Below are 18,922 nucleotides of genomic sequence, written 5' to 3' on the forward strand. Positions count from 1 at the left end.
TTTATTGCATACATTGTTCGTATACATATATATACATTCATTTAGATGTGACCGTTTTTTTCTATGCTTCTAATGAGCTCACGCTGCATGAAGTCACACAGTCAACGTAAACACCAGCAAACAAGTTATATATTTAAACATTTTGTCAAACATACAATCTCATGTCATCCACTGAGGCAATGCAATATGCATTTTTTTTTATGTCAAAGGGTGGCATCACTTGCATTGGGTGTTTCTCTAACTGATGACAAAGTTCATTCTGTTTTCAAATTGCTGCTTTTTAACATATTGACCAAAATAAAGATTCCAGTCTGCATAAAATATGTTTTATCTTTTTCTGATGGTTTCTGTCCTCTAAATTATCTGAGTGTGATTACATTTTAAAGGAATACTGTGACAAAAACAAGCTCAGTACCACAGTTTTAGCCAGGTTGTGATACATTTCTTAGTGTCCAGGAAGTAGCAAGACTGGGTTGGAAAATGAATGATTGATTGAAATAGATGATAAAACAAATTACATTACATTTACATTACGGGCGTTACATTTGAGCCAATCGAAGCAGATCATGGAAATTTACTATAGTATCATTTGTATTTACGGTTAGGTCCAGACGTATATTACAAGGGTTTGGGGATTTAGTCTTTTGTACAACACGATGGATTTGAATTAAGATTGATTGGCTGGCACTTAGGGGCCCTTAGTTCACAACTCTGAAATGCTCCCCGGATGAGGTCACTGCTCCAGCATATGCATCACTACTGTAAGAGGTAAATGCAGAGGATACATTTAATGTATATACATGTATAAAGTGTGTTCTATGATGACAATAAATATGATAATTATTATTTTTTCAGCTTTAATTTAAGAGGTTTCCCAAAACATGGGAGAATCATACAAAAGTACTGCTACTATCCAAATTTGTTTGCTGAGAAAAGCTACAATAATGTATAGGTAAATGCCAATGTGGTATTGTGACATTGTTAATATGGTGTCATTTTTTGTTTTTCTTTTAGTTTTGCTGAAAATTAATACTCACAATAGTCAGTCCACCACTTAAATGTTCACATCTTATACGGGAATCTCAGCAACATCCCTGTCCAAGTTGTCCATCCAAGTTTTTAGGTCTTCAGCCAACACGACAATGTTGTGTTTGATTGCCAATTTAGTTGTCTGATTGCATAGGGGTTACATGTGGTCGATGTCCACCATCACATCACAGGTCTGTGGTGCTGCTGAATGCAGGGTTGCTGATACCCACTCTGTGATTGTCAAAGCCTTTTTTCTGGCTCCGCTGGGCTAGAGCCGCACCCAGAGGTTCGATGTACTCAGGTGGCCCATTATCCTCCAGTTCCTCCTCTTCCTGGATTTGCTGCTGATGAGGAGCAGCTATAGCATTAGACCACTAAATGACTAAAACATTACAAATTTATATGTGTTATTTACCATAACGGGTTTTACATCATTCTCAGATGTGTTCAAGTCATCGCTGTAGTCCAGGGAGCCAAGGCTTTGATCAAGAATTGAGTGGAGGGATAAAAGTACATCAGTCATTAGAGAAATGAAGTCCGCTTACATTATTTGTACAAAATATAGGGACACACCTACTGTAATCAGTCATGTCAGTACATTAGCCAATCAGTTCGATTAATTCCACTTGAATCTTAATTCTTTATCATATCATGATATTATTGAACAATTCAATGCTACCAGTGCTACATTTGTGAAAGCAGTGTTCAGTTTACCTGACTTTGTCAACATCTGAGCTCTCCCCATCCAGGTCCAGGACCATGGCTGTGTCAATGTTGAGATTGAGAACAGGGTTTGCACTAACAATGTAAAAAGATGGCATGCAGTTAAGAATAAGGCACATTTTCTACAGTTCACTGACAATGGCTGATTTATGGATGATGGTATTGTCTTCTGACCCCTCCATGGTGTACTTGTTGGTCCCTGGCACCACTGGGCCACTTCTATGATTGTCAGATCCCACCATGGTTGCAGAGTTCATGGCTTTTGCTGCCTTGAGCTTCCTCCTGTAGCTGGGGTGTGAAGAGAGTTGATGAACGGAATGGGCAGATGACTGGCAGACCAGTGAATGGATAACTAGGTTGTGTAATCTTTATTGCAGACACAGCTCCATATAAAACAAGAGTATACAGGTATGAAGAGGGAAAATAAAATAGATTAGCCATTAATTTTTCAAAGTAGGCCCCGACTTACTTTCTGCGAGTGCAAACCAGTGAAGTGATGAGGACAACCAGTACAATTACGAGACCTGCCATGATGCCAAACAGGGTGAATTTCAGAGTTTCAGATTCTGGAATTTTTACTGATGAACCACCCTGAAACAAAGCACAGCGTTTTCACATAAGTTTAATTTTAATTATTAAATGCATGGGTTTTCAATGGGTACTCCTGCTTCTTCCAACATTCCAAAAACATGTTAGGAAAAATAAAAGACTAATTTGTTCTTATGTGTAAATGTTAGTGTGACTGATGTTTCATTTATTTATTATTATTATTATTATTATTATATCCTTGTGTGCCCTGCGATTGACTAGCAACCAGTCCAACGCGTGCCCCCCTCTCACCCCAAGTCAGCTGGGATAGGCTCCAGCTCACCAGTGGCCATAACAAGGACAAGCAGTATAATAAAAAAGAAAAAAAATAGAATGATAGCCTAATTGTCGTCGGATGAATATAGTCTGAAGAATCACTAAAAAAAAATAAAAATACCTTAAAAGAGACATTTCCAAAACAAACCCAATACTTACAATGTATATGAGGCCTAACTCTTCCAATGCAATAGCATGCTGGGGTTCAGCAATCTTCAACTCCACTTCATTTTTCGTGAGAGCCGTCCCGTTCGAATAGAGAAAATACGTCACCATTATTGCACCAACTGAAGCCCTGTGGGAAAAGAATTCAGCCCATGCTTTACATTAAAAAAAAAAATAATAATAATAATAATAACATGTTGAACATCCAAAAATATTTTTTCTGCTTTCCTGATGATTCCTTAACATTATAGCATCCACGATATGATTAAATGAACACTTGCACCCCCTACTGGGAAGCATTTGCTCTAATTTTTCATCGCTGTTCCCCAGCCAGTAATTAAAGAGTCCGTTTTCAGATAATAATAATAATATAAATTCACCTGGATTCTTCAGAAGTGTCCGCCTTGATGGAAATAATCTCAACCGCTGCTTTGGTGGCAGATGTAAGTGCCCTGGAAATGGAGAGATGAGAGATGTTGGCTTGATTAAAAAAAACTATATAACCGGTCAAAAATAGTTCTCAATGAGAGTTGAGTCAAATTTAACCGTCACTCTCAGCTAAGGAATAGAAAATACGTGTTTTTTTTTCCCCTTTCGCACTGACAGGAATAACCATCTGGTGCTATGCCACCCCATTTTCTTTTGGAGTGTGAAATATGATAAACTATAAATTATCCACATACCTGATGATAGCAGGCTTATTTTGTTCAACCTCAGCTTGCGTCCCTCTGAATCGAAGTTCAACTTTATAAGATGTGTCAATTAAGAAAATCTGCAATATTAAAATGAAAGTTTAGAAAGTTCTTCCTGTTTAGTACCTTCCATCCATGCATCCATTTTCTGAGCCGCTTCTCCTCACTAGGGCCGCGGGCGTGCTGGAGCCTATCCCAGCTGTCATCGGGCAGGAGGCGGGGTACACCCTGAACTGGTTGCCAGCCAATCGCAGGGCACATACAAACAAACAACCATCCGCACTCACATTCACACCTATGGGCAATTTAGAGTCTGTTTAGTACCTATTGGGTCATATTCTGACATAGGCGATGGAGGATTCACGATCCAGTCACTCACCTCCAGTGTCATATTGGTGGAAAAGCCGCCAGTGTCGGTTGCAGACACTGTTACCAAATATTTCCCTTTCTGGTTGACATCAAGCCTCTCAGTGGTTCTGTATGTGGAAAGTATTACGATGTTTGTGAGAAGATGCAAACAGGTTTAGTAAATAGACATGCAGAAAAGATGCTGACTTTGCACTCTGCACTCACTGAATAATCCCAATGTAACTGTCCTTTTGCTGCGTGGTAACTGCCTCAAACAGAAACCTTTCGCTACTTGTTTGGTTGTTGATGTCCTCATATCGCACTGCGCTTACTTTAAACTCAAGCTGTGCATTAATTCCTGTATCATGGTCACTTGCCTGAGTGCAACAAGACATTGAGCAGAATTACTTTCCATTGAAGAACTATTATACTTTTATATATACTTTACTTTTTTTATTTATACTCACTTTGACTCCCCCAACTGATGTCCCCTTGCTTGCAGTCTCAGATACCACAACTAAAGTAGAAAGATCTTAATTTGAGCAATGTTGTTGAATCAAGGTGGTGATTTCTTTTTTATATATGAAACTAGGGTATGTAAAGTACGACATTACTGATATAAAACACAGGGTGCTATCTGCCATTGTGAACACGTAAACTGAGGATAGTCACTGGTGATACTGATACTGTATGTATGACTGACATGTAGTCTAACAAATGTCTACATGAAGACCCGGTGACAGAACCGATGTGCTGCTTGTAAAGATTGACATGTACTGTGGTTGTTTCATCAAGAGCAATAGCACACCGTTAGTTATATTGTACGTCTATTTCTGTTATCCATCCATCCATTTTCTGAGCCATTTCTCCTCACTAGGGTCGCGGGCTTGCTGGAGCCTATCCCAGCTATCATTGGGCAGGAGGAGGGGTACACCCTGAACTGGTTGCCAGCCAATCGCAGGGCACATACAAACAAACAACCATTCACACTCACATTCACACCTACGGGCAATTTAGAGTTGTCAATGAACCTACCATGCATGTTTTTGGGATGTGGGAGGAAACCGGAGTGCCCGGAGAAAACCCACACAGGCACGGGGAGAACATGCAAACTCCACACAGGCGGGGCTGGGGATTGAGCCCCGGTCCTCAGAACTGTGAGGCTGACGACCTAACCAGTCGTCCACTGTGCCGGCTATTTCTGTTAATGTTGTGTTAAAAATATATGTAAAAGTAGTTTCTTTTTTAAATTTATCACAGAAAAAGAGCAATAGCTCACCAAAGACAGAATCTGAGAAGATGAATTGTGGTGCATTGTCATTGATGTCTTCAATGTTGATCTTCATTTGTCCTGAAATGTTGCAAAGAAAGTCCCAGCGCACAGTGGTGTTAATGTATGGAATTTAAACTGGATGACACACATGCTGTTAGTGTAAATGGCTATACATACTCGACAAGAATAGAGAACTTTGTACTTTTTGTTGAAGAAGTACGTACGAGAACAATGTTTGTTCTGCAGCACACGTCACTACTGCTAAGCATCGTGAGTCTTTTGCAATAGACACTCTCCTTTGTGCACAATATTTTCGCGACCTCTTCCCATAAATTATTCACACTTTGTGTATCTTTGTATTCCTTGCAAGACATGTTGTGTAGAGCCAGCTGATCCTCAAAACTATCTACTGTTTGACAGCTGTCACTTATCAAAAAAAGGGACGACATTTCCACTTTTCCACATTGTACATTACCACTTCAATTTTCTAACTAACCACGCAATTGTCCTCAGACAACAAATGAGAATACATTTCTGCTGATGTGTTGTGAACAAGCTACAACAATTCCTGAACCAGGGCTGTGAGAAAAACATTATTATGTTCTCCCAGACCTGGGAACAAGTACAAATTTCTTCGTGGGTATGTATAGGTGTTGAGTGAGCAGACCTGCAATGAGACTGTTGTTCTCCCCTTTCTCAGTGTACTCATCTATCACCTGAGCCTCCATAAGCGCCTGGTCACACAGCTCATAATCCAGTGTGTGTTCAGGATTGACCACCACGTCTCCTGTCGGCTCCAGGACAAACCATTCACAAGGTGTAAGAGAGCCGTTGCATCTGCACTTGAGGGATTCCAACTCATAGATCAGCGAGTGGTTTCCGTCTTTATCCCACGCCTTAAATCTACCAATAGCCTCAGTTAGCGTCGTGTTTTCTTTCACTTTCACAGGGTTTGAAAGCAAGAACTCAGGCCTTTCATCATTCACATCCAACACATCCACCTCCACCATCACCACTGCCTTTTTCTGTCCCAGATCTGTGGCTTCTACTTGCAGCTCGTATTTCTGCCGAGCGCTCTCGTAGTCCAGATCAATGCCCAGGTCCACTGTGATGTTCCCCATGTAAATTTGCTCTTCTGAAGTGGTGAGAATGGCGAAACTGTCAAAACTTCCAGCAATGATGCGAAGCGATATCCGGTTGAAGTCTGTTGTTTGGTCCAAATCTTCAGCCAGGACAGTCCCCACAAATGCACCTGGTTGCAGGAAAGTTTGTCCCAATTAGACCCTGCAGTTATAAGCACTCAAAATTTACCAAGGTACACTGACCTGCTTCCCCTTCTTGGACACTGAATTTGTATGAGGAGTTTTTAAATGCTGGTGTGTTGTCATTGACATCCTGGGATGTATAACAAGGAATAATTGAAGTTCATGAGGACTTGCAGTGCAACAAAGCATTCCAACTCAACCTGCTGCAGACATACCTCCACATTGATGATCACTCTGACCATGCTGGACTGGGGAGGCATACCCTTGTCTGTAGCAGTAACATTGAGCTCAATCTTCCCCCTCAGCTCAGCATCCAAATCCTCACGGTCCAGTTCAACCTGGTTCTTCAACACTCCAGTACTGTGGTCCATGGTGAAGTAACCACTGTACATGCTAGGCACTATTGCGAACACGATTTGACTGTTTAATGTGCCTGGCTCATCTGCATCAGTTGCCTGTTCAAAGTGGAGGACAATGGACAAACATATCTTTATATTGGTATGGTGAATTTAGTTGGAACACATCACTCTAATAGGAAGGATGACTTCAAGGCCAGTCAAGATTGATTAATTAGTATGAGTGCTCTATACCGCTCAAAAAATTTACACTTCCATGACCCGAGCATGATTGGAAGAAGGGTTCCTGCATTGGCACATACGGTTGCTTATTAGTGAACATACAAAAGAGGCATCTATTATCCATTCTTTTCAATCACAAGGTATCAGATGGAGCAGTACTGGTACACCCTGGACAGCTCGCAATCCAATCAGAGGGCACATCTAGACAGACATAGACAAACAACCATTCACACTCACATTTACACCTAAGGACAATTTAGAGTCTTCAGTTAACCTAACATGGATGTTTTTGGAATGTCGGGTGGGAACCCAAAGTACCTGTCAAAAACCCACAGAAGCACGAGAAGAGTATGCAAGCTCCACATAGGAATGGCAGAGTCCGGATACAGACCCGTGACCTCTGAACTGTAATTAACTTTAATTTAAAATCGCAAAATGACAGATTTTTATATAAATACAAAATTTCAAGAGGACAACAAAAATGACATTGGTTTCTCCAGTAAGAAAAGGAAAACATCAATTGAGAAAACAATGTATAAAACAAATTGAGCTGATTGTGTTTAGATAAAACCCCAGATGTACTGTAATTACTATGTTTAAGAAACTGAGCAAATAATTGTCACTTACCTCTACTTGAAGTTCGAGCTGTGAACCCTCTTTAACAAAAGCCTGATAATATTCTTTGTTGATGACTGGGGGCTGGTCGTTGATGTCCGTCAATAGGAACTCCAGTAATGCGGTGTCAGGCTTGCCGTCTGAGTCTTTGGCCTGAAGAGTGCCAGGGTACAAAGGTCTCACTTCGCGATCCAACAGCGTCTTGTTTTTCACGTAAATCACACCTGTATTTGGCTCCACATCAAAATATGTCCGTCTGAAACACAGATACATTGTGGTCAGTGGTGTGAATCAACAAAAACTAGATGTTTTCTTCATCCAAGGAACTGAGGTGAGACATACATGCTTTCCGGGTGAAGCATGTAGGTGATGTTGCCTTTGTCCATTGTGTCAGGATCATCTGCCTGTAAATATAAATGCTCTTTTTACTCTACTGTATAGTGCACCTATCTTACATGAATATTCCAGCTCAAAGGACTTACGGTAATCGTAGCCACCACAGTGCCAACGTCAGAGTGCTCAGGCACTGTTAAATTTAAGTAATTATCCTTTGGGAACTTGGGATTGTTGTCATTGATGTCTTGTATCATAATAGTAACTGTGGCAGTGGAGACAAAGCTGGTTTCTTCTGGATCGCTGGCAATCACCTGTGTCATGACACAGCCAACACTTTATTTCATACCAAATATGATGGTCAAAAATATATGCCACAAATTTGGACAGAAAACAAAGGAAATTTGTAAGCACCTAAGGGGAATGTCCAAAATAAAGTGCGAAAGACGTTTCATTGCAGTTTCAGTGCTGTTAAGAATGTTAAAATCCTACTTAAATCAAAGCTTGCAAAGTTTTTGTAATAGCGACAGTTTGACTCTATAAGGATTATTTTTGTTAGATATGAGATATGCGCACGGTGGACGACTGGTTAGAGCATCTGCCTCACAGTACTGAGGACTGGAGTTCAATCCCCGGCCCCGCCTGTGTGGAGTTTGCATGTTCTCCCCGAGCCTGCGTGGGTTTTCTCCAGGCACTGCAGTTTCCTCCCATATCCCAAGAACATGCATGGTAGGTTAATTGAAGACTCTAAATTGCCCGTAGGTGTGAATGTGAGTGCGAATGGTTGTTTGTTTGTATGTGCCCTCTGATTGGCTGGCAACCAGTTCAGGGTGTACCCCGCCTCCTGCCCAATGATAGCTGGGATAGGCTCCAGCACGCCCGCGACCCTTGTGAGGATAAGCGGCTCACAAAATGGATGGATGGATGATTCCTATGGTCACGAGCTGTGGCCCGTGACCGAAAGAACAAGATCCCGGATACAAGCGGCCGAAATGAGTTTCCTCCGCAGGGTATCCGGCCTCTCCCTTAGAGATAGGGTGAGAAGCTCGGTCAACCGGGAGGATCTCAGAGTAGAGCCGCTGCTCCTCCACATTGAGAGGAGCCAGATGAGGTGGCTGGGGCATCTGATTCGGATGCCTCCCGGACGCCTCCCTGATGAGGTGTTCCGGGCATGTCCCACCGGTTTCATGAACAGAACAGAGGACAGGACCCAAAATGCACGACTCCAATACAAATGGACAGTTTCACAAAAGAGAGGTTTAATAAACGAGCAGAGGTCGAACACAGGCAGGCAATCCGAAAAGGCAGCAGTATCCAAAAAAAACGTGAGGCAAAGATGCAAGGTCAATAATCGGAACAGGGTCTAGTCTTACTATGAGTCGGTGACGTGGAAACAAGGAATACTCAAGAGCATATTATAAATGAAAAATTACAGTAATTTAAAAAGGCTCTTACAGCACAGTAGTAAAATTGACAAGTGTACAACGGTCAGATTTTACACGTTTAGCATATATGGCTAAAACGGTGAGTCAGGTTGTAGGGTGGGTTGTCCCTTGACAGAAGGGTTGGCGGTGCAAATCCTGGCTCTGACTGTCTGCTGTTGTAGTGTCCTTTGGCAAGACGCTGAACCCTAAATTGCTCCGAGTGGGCATGGCAGCAGCCTCACACTGGTGTGTGAATGTGTGATCATCTGGAAAGTGTTTTGGGCACTGATAGGGGTAGCTATATCGCTTGTAAGCATTTACTGACTAAATTTATAGAAAAAAAAAGTCTGCAGCTTGTTTAGGAAGGATGTGTTAGTTATTGTTTCTGATTCTTGCCCATCCCAACCTTTCTGAAATACTATGACATAAGACGACAGACCGAAAGGTCCATCCATCCATCCATTTTCAACACCGCTTATCCTGGTTAGGGTCGCGGGACGCTGGAGCCTATCCCAGCTGACTTCGGGCGAAAGGCGGACTACACCCTGAAGTGGTCGCCAGTCAGTCGCAGGGCACATATAGACACGGACAACCATTTGCACTCACATTCACAACATCACTGAGTGGGAACTGAACCCACGCCGCCTGCACCAAAGTCAGACGAGTGTACCACTACACCATCAGTGACTAGACCGAAAGGTGATTTGGCTATAACTATACACTTTATGTCAAAGCATTGCTGGGAGATCATACTACTTATCCATCTATCCACTTTCTTTACCGCTTATCCTCACGAGGGTCGCGGGCTGCTGCAGCCTTTCCCAGCTATTTTCGGGCAGGAGGCGGGGTACACCCTGAACTGGTTGCCAGCCAATCGCAGCATCCTGCTTAAGTGTCCAGTCTAATTGCTCTGAAGTCATCACCGAGTCCTCATCTTTGTTTGTTTGTTTGTTTGTTTCTTTTGTAATTGTCTTACCTCTACAACCATTTGCTGTGTTTCTTCATAATCCAGTTTTTGTGGCTCTTTGATCAAAAGTTGAACGACGCTGTCGGCCGCAGCAAATTGTGGCTCGACAGAAAACATGTCTTTGTCTGCTCCCTCCAGAGTTAGTTTAATGTTTTTAATCTATGAGAGGACAAAGCAAAGCAAATTTATTTATATAGCGCATTTCATACACAAGGTAACTCAGTGTGCATTACATGATTAAAAGCATTTAAAAACAAAGAAAAAAACTATTTATAAACATTTAAAACAAAGAGGGGGCGGGGGGAATATACAATTAAAACAGCATACAGTGAAAGAAACATCATTTAAAAGTGGAAATGCTCTAGAAAGCATGAGAAAAAAGAAGAGTTTTTAACCTGGACTTAAAAACATGCACACTTGGGGCTGACGTCACTTCTGTTGCCAACTTATTCCATTTGTGTGCAGCATGATAGCTAAATGCTGCTTCACCATGTTTGTTTTGGACTCTGTGCTCCACCATTTGACCTGAGTCTGTATAGATTCTGTACTGTGATGAGTTCGGAAACCTGATTGAAATTTGTCAAAAAGTCCATTTAAGCTCAAGAAATTGCTGAGTTGATTAAAAATAACTCTCAACAATCTTGGCTATGAACAGGAGATTTGAGATAGGGCTATAGCCTGCTAACATGGAAGCATCCAGCGTTCTATTTTTTAGCAGAGGCTTAATGGATTCTTCTTGAACCATCAACACAATTCTGAGTGACATATCCTATAGGAAGTTATTACCTTATCTGCATCTTTGACCATCATGTTAATGGGCACAGTTCCCAGCGAGTGCTCTTTTATGTCCACTTTAAATTGACTTGCTTTATCACAAGTTTGTAGCTCTCCTGAGCCTTCACATTTGTAAAACTCTGCTTTGTTGTCATTGATGTCAATGATGTTGATCTGTACTGGAGCTGTGGTGCTGGCATATACTCCGTGGATGTTTGGCTGGGACTCAGTGGCCTAAAGTCACAAAGCATATGGACATAGACTAGATTATCAAACTAATAATAATGATTAGAGGTCTTGGAAATTCTAAAAACTTTAAACATCATATACCTTGATAGTCAGGATAACATTATCACCAATTTCTTCTCTGTCAATTGTCGAATCCACAGAAATAATGCCATCATTGATCGAGATTTTAAACAGCCCTTCTGCAGTGGAATCTGTCAATCATTGGAGGAATAATACATATAACTCTTCTTCATTGTCAGCAAACAATAATACTTTTTTAAACCTCACCTTGAATGCTGTATATGATATTGTCATTGATTTCAGTGTCTTGGTCTATGGCTGTCACTGTGTAAATAGAATGGTCCTGGTAAAAAAAAAAAAATAATAATAATATTTTACCATAATATGAAGCACCGCAGAAAGCAGGGCTCTTTTCCTCAATGCATATGCTAATGAGCAGGAACTTACCACCACTGAATTCTCCTCAACACTCCCAATGTAGGGCAGGCCCAAGAATTTGGGGTCAAGATCCGGGACGTCCAAAACGGTAATAACATAATAGGCAATGCTTGAGTAATAATTAGTCTCATTGTAAAAACATCTGCCCCCACCATCCTGGAATGGGAAATGCCCAAAGTCAAAATTATGATGTACCGTAAATGTTGCCCTGCTTTGAGAAGCAATGCAGTTATTTCTAGGCTGGTAAAGTTAAAAAGTTGAGAAATTCTCAAACAAACAACTGTTTGGAACATTCCATAGGTGAACAGATTTAAATAGAAACAGGTGAATGTAATGATTGGAACATCACCAAAAGGCTGAGTTGTTCTTTAGCAAGGATGGGGTGAAGTTCACCACTTGGTGAACAACTGCGTGAGCAAATAGTCAGTTTAAGAACAACGTTTCTCAATGTACAATTGCAAGGAATTTGGGGATTTCAACATTTATGGTCCATAATCTCTGCATGAGCCAATCCCTGAAGATACAGTCACACTTAAAAGTCACAAAAATTTGAAGGTGGAGCTGAAAGATATTGTTTACTCAATCACTCCGAAAAGTACTAAACTCCAAATAAAATAATATGACTGTACGGCAGAACATTCAAGTTTTCAGGAACATTTTTCAGGAAACTACACCCTAAGTCAAACAAAAACATTGAAGTCAAACTGTCACCATGTTGATGGCAGACAAGATGTCCAAATACTGTGAGAGACTTCTGCAAATCTGGTGACAATTTATCTCAGTAAAAATCAAAAGCATTAGGTCCACTAGTGTGTTTTGCATTTTCTTTGACTCTTGTAATGCTGCTCTAGAGGTAGAGTAGTGATAGAATAGAGGAAAAGTGTTATGACGACCATAGAAACGGAAATTGAACTTATTTCTATGTCCAATCCAACTGATGGTATGAATACTCACAGTTGCGTTAATCGTCAGCCGATAATAACTACTCAGTCCAGTGTAATTTAGCGCCCCGGTCAATGTGACAGTACCAGTTGTGGGAACAATATTAAACAGTTTCGATCCATGACTCGGGGTAACCTAGAAAATAAAGTGTAAATAATAATTCACTAAAGGTTATGGTAAACTATAGAATAACATTATTATAGACATACTAAATTTCGGATGATACTCACATCAGCAATTCTGTACTTAATCTGACCACCTTGTGAAACGTCCTCGTCAGTGGCCAACACTTTAAACAAAGTTGAACCTATTGGACTATTCTAAGAAATAGGATGGAGGGGAAAAAATATCAGCTAACAATTATGTACAGTACATTTTAATGTAATGATTGATGATGGATATAATAATAACTGCATCTCTGCTTACATAACAGATGATTGGTGAAAATCATTTACTGTATCATGCTGTGTAATTTAAGTATTGGAGACGTGAGGCAGGTAAAAGTATTGTTATTGTAATAAAAAAGGTGATAAATTAAGATAACTCAATATACTAAGTGAATAAAAGATATCTGACAAACCTCTTTCACTGGGATGTCAAAATTAGACCCCTGAAATATGGGTCTATTGTCATTGGCTTCTTGTAAAATTATACTTATATCTTTCTCTGTCTGAAACACAGTGTGCAACATACTCCATTAATATGATAGGAGACTGATATAAAGGTTTTTTTTAAAAAAGTGATTAGATTCACTTACAGTATAGTGACCATCTGAAACAGAAACTCCTAGTAGTAATAAATCATTAATCTGGAAAAAATTAAAAAATACATTGACTTATATAACCCAATTTCATGTCATTGTGAGTTTGATGATTTTTTAAAACAAACTCCGAACCTCTCTATCAAGCGTCCTCGAAACGGTCACATCTCCGGTCTTACTGTCAACACTGAAGTATATGGCATTTTCCCCATAGAGAGAATATGTCAATGCGTCATTATCTTTATCTGTTGCATCTATTTTAAATGCATGGGCATCTGTGGAGATGTTACAGTTACTAGTTAGTAGTTATTAGAGCAATAACATGGCAAAGGTGAACATGTAAGAAAACATACCTTTAGGTGTGTCTTCGCATACTCTAGCAAGTAAAGTGTTGATTGTTGGACTGCTCTTTGCTGTAAGAACAAAATATATACAGATATTAAAATTCTCAATGGTGATGTGTACTTTAGAATTCCCAAGATAAATAAGTTAATAAACTAATACACACCATTACTCAGGCTGATTACACACAACAGCAGGAAGCCTGCAGGGATCCACTCCATGACTGTGAAAATGAAATGAAAAAAATAAACCTCCTTGGGATCCTTTTCGATGCAAGGCTGATATGTCAGTCAAAGGAAAGAAAAAAAAAGCCGCAGACAGTTTGATTCCCCTGAACACGCCCACAGCATTTGAGAGTGGAGACAATGGCTTGATTTATCAAATATTTGTAGAAAATCTAAATAGCAAGAAACCATCCCTTCACTGACTTATTGGGTTTTAAAATGGACAGAAAGCATGTTTTGCAACCGCGACAACATTATTAACACTGTTGTGTCATCACTATGTTGGGTTGGTGTAATAACAGACGAAAGATTAGCTTTGTCCGAATCGATTGAATTTAATTGAATTGATGGTAATATGACTCTGTTCCTGAAACCTGCCATTAAACTTAAATCTTTTCTTAAAACTCTCAAATTGCTTGCTACCATGCATTAATAGCATTTCAGGTGTAAAATAATTAAAGTTTATCTTTGGCAAATTAAGTTGGATTGACTTCAGTTTATTCTTTATTTCAGACCCAGAGGAATCCATATCACAGAGGAAAGAAAACAATTTAAAAGAGAAACAAGAAAGAAAATGATAATAATAGCAACAATATACAAAAACATGTAATCAGACTTACCTGGTGACATAGACTGAAGGCTTTTCTCGCTCCGATGTTATGAGGGGACCTTTGGCTCTTGTTCCATAAAGTGATAACCGTCTCTATAAATATAAATGATTAACACACAAAAGAGCCAATGCCGTGTCAGCAGTCCTCCTCCATGAGCACAGCGTCAATAAAAACACAGTTTTCTACTGTTGTTTTCTCTCACACATTTGTGGGAGGGGAATCGTGAGAGACAGGCCCCGTCAGCAGGACTGCATGGCAAGGTTCCATACTGGGTCTTCAGATTCCAGTGTCGAAGCTCCCCCAACAAAATTGCTGCGCTGGTCAAACCCAATGGGAACTTGGCCCATAGCAATGCATCTCATCATTCAAGCATACTGATGAAGCACTTTTCAGAGAACCTCCCTAATGAGCTCTTCCCAATAAAGCACCCCTCCATCTTTCCCCCCAGCCCCCCAATTAAAGAGCTTCAAATAAACAGTCTTCGCAGATACACACTGGCTTCATTCACAAACCACCATTTTTGTTCCCAAACAAAAGCACACCACGACACTTTTCTATGACAATTGTTTCACCACAATTACCAGACATGACATGAAACCTACGTATACAAGGTTTACATGTCAAGAAAATGACATCTTTTCAATTAACAGGTGCTTTGAATATTAAAAAGAATAACTTTTAATTCAGAAAATAAAGTTTCAAACTAGTTACTTAAATTAAGTTCACCATTTATTTTGGGTAATATACTGTATGTACAAAATATAAAGTGACATTTTTCGGGTATAGTGAAGTACTGTAAAAAAAATATATATATATTCATATCCGGAATTTTATTTTCTGAATGGTAAGGTTTTAGCTGGAAATTATGAAAGTAAATAGAAAAAATGCAAAATACTATCAATGAAGTTGTCCAAAATTATTAATTTCTCAAAACCTGCCTACTCAATGTTCTAAACGTATAATTTATTTTGGAGATATAATACTATATATATATTAATTTATTATTATATTATCCTAGAAGTTACCAGAATCCTTTAGAATTCTTCATCAGTGATAAGATCAGGCATACGAATAATTTACAATAATTTGAGTAAGTACTAAATAAATAAATAATTAAAAAAAGGAAATCAGGCTAATATTTTTAATATCTGTGCCACAACTTTTTTATGGTCTTTTGGTATTTTCTTGTGCCATTTCTCACCAGTAGAAACCCTTTCAGGAGATTAAATTTCAATTTAACTCAAACTTTGTCCAAGGAATGTATTATGTTGCATTAACGCTCTTTGAAATGTGTTTCATTTGAACAGATTACATAACAACAAGACAGGAAATATGGATGACAGGTGTTCCCATGTTCTCCCCTTAATCTTATCCAATAGACTTTGGTTTATGACTTTCAGTGCTGAACACATCACTGCCACACCTGTTCAAGCAATAGAAATACAAATTAAGGGTGTGGCGGCAACAAAACTCTGCCCAAGCCCTTCCGATAAATCGAAACACAATCTTTCCATTATTGCAATTGACCTCATCATTGATTTGATTTAAAAACAAAATCCATATCTGCACTTAACAAGACACTTACAATGAAATGAAAATAATATATGTACCAATAAATCAACATGTACTGTATGAAGCAAACTTGTTAGTCCAAATTGACCCTACTGTACTTCTCTTTTACTATTCCTACCTCAGGGACGGACTGTATTCCCTTTTTCACTTCCCCACCATGTTAGTTTTTTTAAAAAATATATATACATTTTACTATGTCACTTTTAGATTTCTTTCAATGCCTATGCTAGCTCACGTTTAGGCTAATGTGACAGCAGATTGAACAAATTAACCCAAAGCATCACTCTCTCTGCTAACACCCTTGCAAATACTTAGGGTATACCAAGGCATTTCCAGGCCAGATGAGCTATCGCTGCATCTTATTCTGAGACGTCTATCGACTTGGATGTGACTGGAACGGAACAGCTCTATCGTGAGGCAACAATGACGCATCCAATCCTCTTCTTCACTGGAAGGAGCTACGGCTCCCCCTGAATATCCCTAAACCTCTCACACGATCTACAATCCAAAGGTCAGCCACACAACAGAGGAAACTCATTTCAGGATTTCTGATTTCACATCTCCTGCTCCAATGAATATATGACCATTGACAGTGCAAAATATCAAACTTTTATTGAATACCCAGCAGATCAACAGGCCTACATAACAGTTGGCCGTAGTCCACCTAACCCACAGGGCTGATTTCTTGTCTGAAGTTTCTCAACGGATCTTTGACTCTGCAAGCATTATTGAAACAGCAATATTCCTATATATTTTGGTGCACAAGATAGCACAGGAAGCAAAAACATATGGCAATGAATTAGTTAATGTGGAATCAGAAAACTCTCTCTACAGCTAAATTCAACCACAGGAAATCTCTACTGTCTCTACTCAATTGTTATATCAGGCAACATGCCACTTTTGTTAAAATTGTTACCTGCTCTGGTAAGAACAGATATTGTTGTCTATCTGTGGAGGACCATTTGAATTACTGTAATCATGCTTTATTGAGCTATTACATGCACTGCATATTGTATATGTATACTGTGTATGTACTATCAGTGATTCTCCAAGTGTGGTATGAGTACCGCCAGTGGTACGTGGGCTCCCTCTCGTGGTACTTGAAAGAATCACTGAATTAAATAGAAATACAATTTACATTTAAAACATGACCTACAGGTAAACATTATAATAAAGCTTGTAGCCACCATGTAGCATAAACCCTGTTTAAAACAATTTTAAAAATCCAGTATAGTACGGTACAGTACAAATACAGTATGTTTTACTTTTTTTTTTTTTATGTACATTACATATTTTACTCTTCAAGTAAAGTACATTTTTAAGTAGTCCATTTATATTTAACTTTCAAGTAAAATACATTTAATCTTTAAGAACTGTTTGTTTCAAAAAAATATAAAAGTAAAATGTTTATTCGACTTATAAATTTGATTTGAATAATTATTTTAGTAGATTTTTAATGTTTCTGTATTTAAAAGCAGTGTTAATGTTCAAACTGTGCAAAATGTTACCGTGGCTTACATTAATAGATATACTTTTTAGGAATAAAACCTCTCTTGTTTTTAATGAACACTCAGGCCTATTACTTATACTGTATTTTATTGTTGGTCATTATGTGGTAGTTGTAGAGCTAAAAGTGAAACGCAATAAACATTTTTCACGCATCTGATTATTTTCCCAGCGTCTGCATTTATCTTTTCGAACGTATTGAAAGGTACGCCACAAAATAAAGTGTCTATATTCAATTAAGCAAAATATTCCTGTCTATTTTCATTCAGTTTAAGGAAGTGCAGGAGAAAGAAGAGAAGCTTACGGTGGGCTGGACTACGACTTTCAAAACCAGAAAATGGCGTGTGCAGAATGAACCGAGGGACGTTGCAAAGACAAAGTCGCAATTGCATGCGGGCACGGCGAGCTCTGACGAGATGTCTTGACAGGATTTTTAATTCATAACGCGTTAGATTTTTAGATTTTTATTTTTTTTCCTTACGCCAGTGTTAAGAATCACGGAATGTTCCACGCGGAGAACGTGCAGTAGGATACCGCTCTTGATTGACGAGATGTGAACATTACGTGGGAAATACCAGCGATCGGATATTTGCACATCAGCAATCAGGTAATGACGCTTTGTGTCCAGACGAGATAGCGCAGGTTAAATTGCTCGGGATGTGGCTGAGACTGGACATGAAGACGTGTTGTTATGATGGCGCTCATTGGACTCAGCCTCCACCACAGCCCCTCCTTGTTGTTTTTTTTTTTTTTTTTCTTACTGCTGCCACTGAGTGCGAGGTCGTAATGTTTACATTGAGCACAACACCCTCTCATCCGCCAGCTTGGCGTGGTTTAGGTCGATTTGCATCCGGCAGACGGGATTCTAAAAGTCTGCAGTGACCGCGTTCAACTCGAAACACACAAACGAACTGACGGCGATGCAAATCAGGCTTCGCAATGGTTAACGTTCGACATAATTCGCCGGTGTACAAAGTGCATAGCTGAAACATTGGATCTAATCAGAAGTGGGAGTCTTGCAAAATTATATAACCGACTGGATAGTGCTCATAGGACACCGTGGCCTCCACGCACTCACTCACTTTGCCGTTTAAAGGACTTTTGCTATTATGAATTGTTTCACTCTCGTACTGTTGTGATTGCATGAAACTTGGCAAATAAAGATGATTCTGATTCTGAACTGGTGTCGACAAATCATGATGAGTTTGGTAGATGACAGTCGTGTCCT

General features: G+C 39.5%; 2 protein-coding genes across 4 annotated transcripts in view; one reads left to right on the forward strand and one right to left on the reverse strand.

The window, feature by feature from the left end:
• Positions 1–18,273, reverse strand: cdhr2 (cadherin related family member 2). Of its 3 annotated transcripts, XM_061684983.1 has the most exons (32): positions 17,999–18,273; positions 14,626–14,708; positions 13,948–14,004; positions 13,793–13,852; positions 13,575–13,714; positions 13,437–13,487; positions 13,260–13,349; positions 12,910–12,999; positions 12,692–12,814; positions 11,747–11,893; positions 11,567–11,642; positions 11,381–11,490; positions 11,063–11,284; positions 10,286–10,435; positions 8,035–8,199; positions 7,895–7,956; positions 7,565–7,808; positions 6,575–6,814; positions 6,420–6,489; positions 5,762–6,346; positions 5,101–5,172; positions 4,289–4,338; positions 4,047–4,198; positions 3,853–3,949; positions 3,465–3,553; positions 3,162–3,233; positions 2,776–2,911; positions 2,222–2,343; positions 1,927–2,040; positions 1,744–1,827; positions 1,445–1,508; positions 1–1,373 (listed from the first exon to the last, which is right to left on the reverse strand). In XM_061684983.1, the coding sequence occupies exons 2-32, from the start codon at positions 14,633–14,635 to the stop codon at positions 1,215–1,217; spliced, it is 3,903 nt and encodes a 1,300-aa protein (XP_061540967.1). In that variant the 5' UTR covers positions 14,636–14,708; positions 17,999–18,273; the 3' UTR covers positions 1–1,214. The 3 variants fall into 3 exon arrangements, with proteins under 3 accessions (XP_061540967.1, XP_061540968.1, XP_061540969.1); XM_061684984.1 differs by lacking the exon at positions 17,999–18,273 and having other exon boundaries at positions 1–1,370; positions 14,626–14,761; XM_061684985.1 differs by lacking the exons at positions 13,260–13,349; positions 13,437–13,487; positions 13,575–13,714; positions 17,999–18,273 and having other exon boundaries at positions 14,626–14,761.
• rnf44 (ring finger protein 44) overlaps positions 17,968–18,922 on the forward strand; it is a 21,777-nt gene continuing 20,822 nt past the window's right edge. The window contains exon 1 of the mRNA XM_061684988.1: positions 17,968–18,301. The gene's annotated coding sequence lies outside the window, so the exon portion shown is untranslated. The remainder of the gene's footprint in view (positions 18,302–18,922) is intronic.

This window comes from Phycodurus eques, chromosome 9, assembly GCF_024500275.1.
Source record: "Phycodurus eques isolate BA_2022a chromosome 9, UOR_Pequ_1.1, whole genome shotgun sequence".
Lineage (NCBI taxonomy): Eukaryota > Metazoa > Chordata > Actinopteri > Syngnathiformes > Syngnathidae > Phycodurus > Phycodurus eques.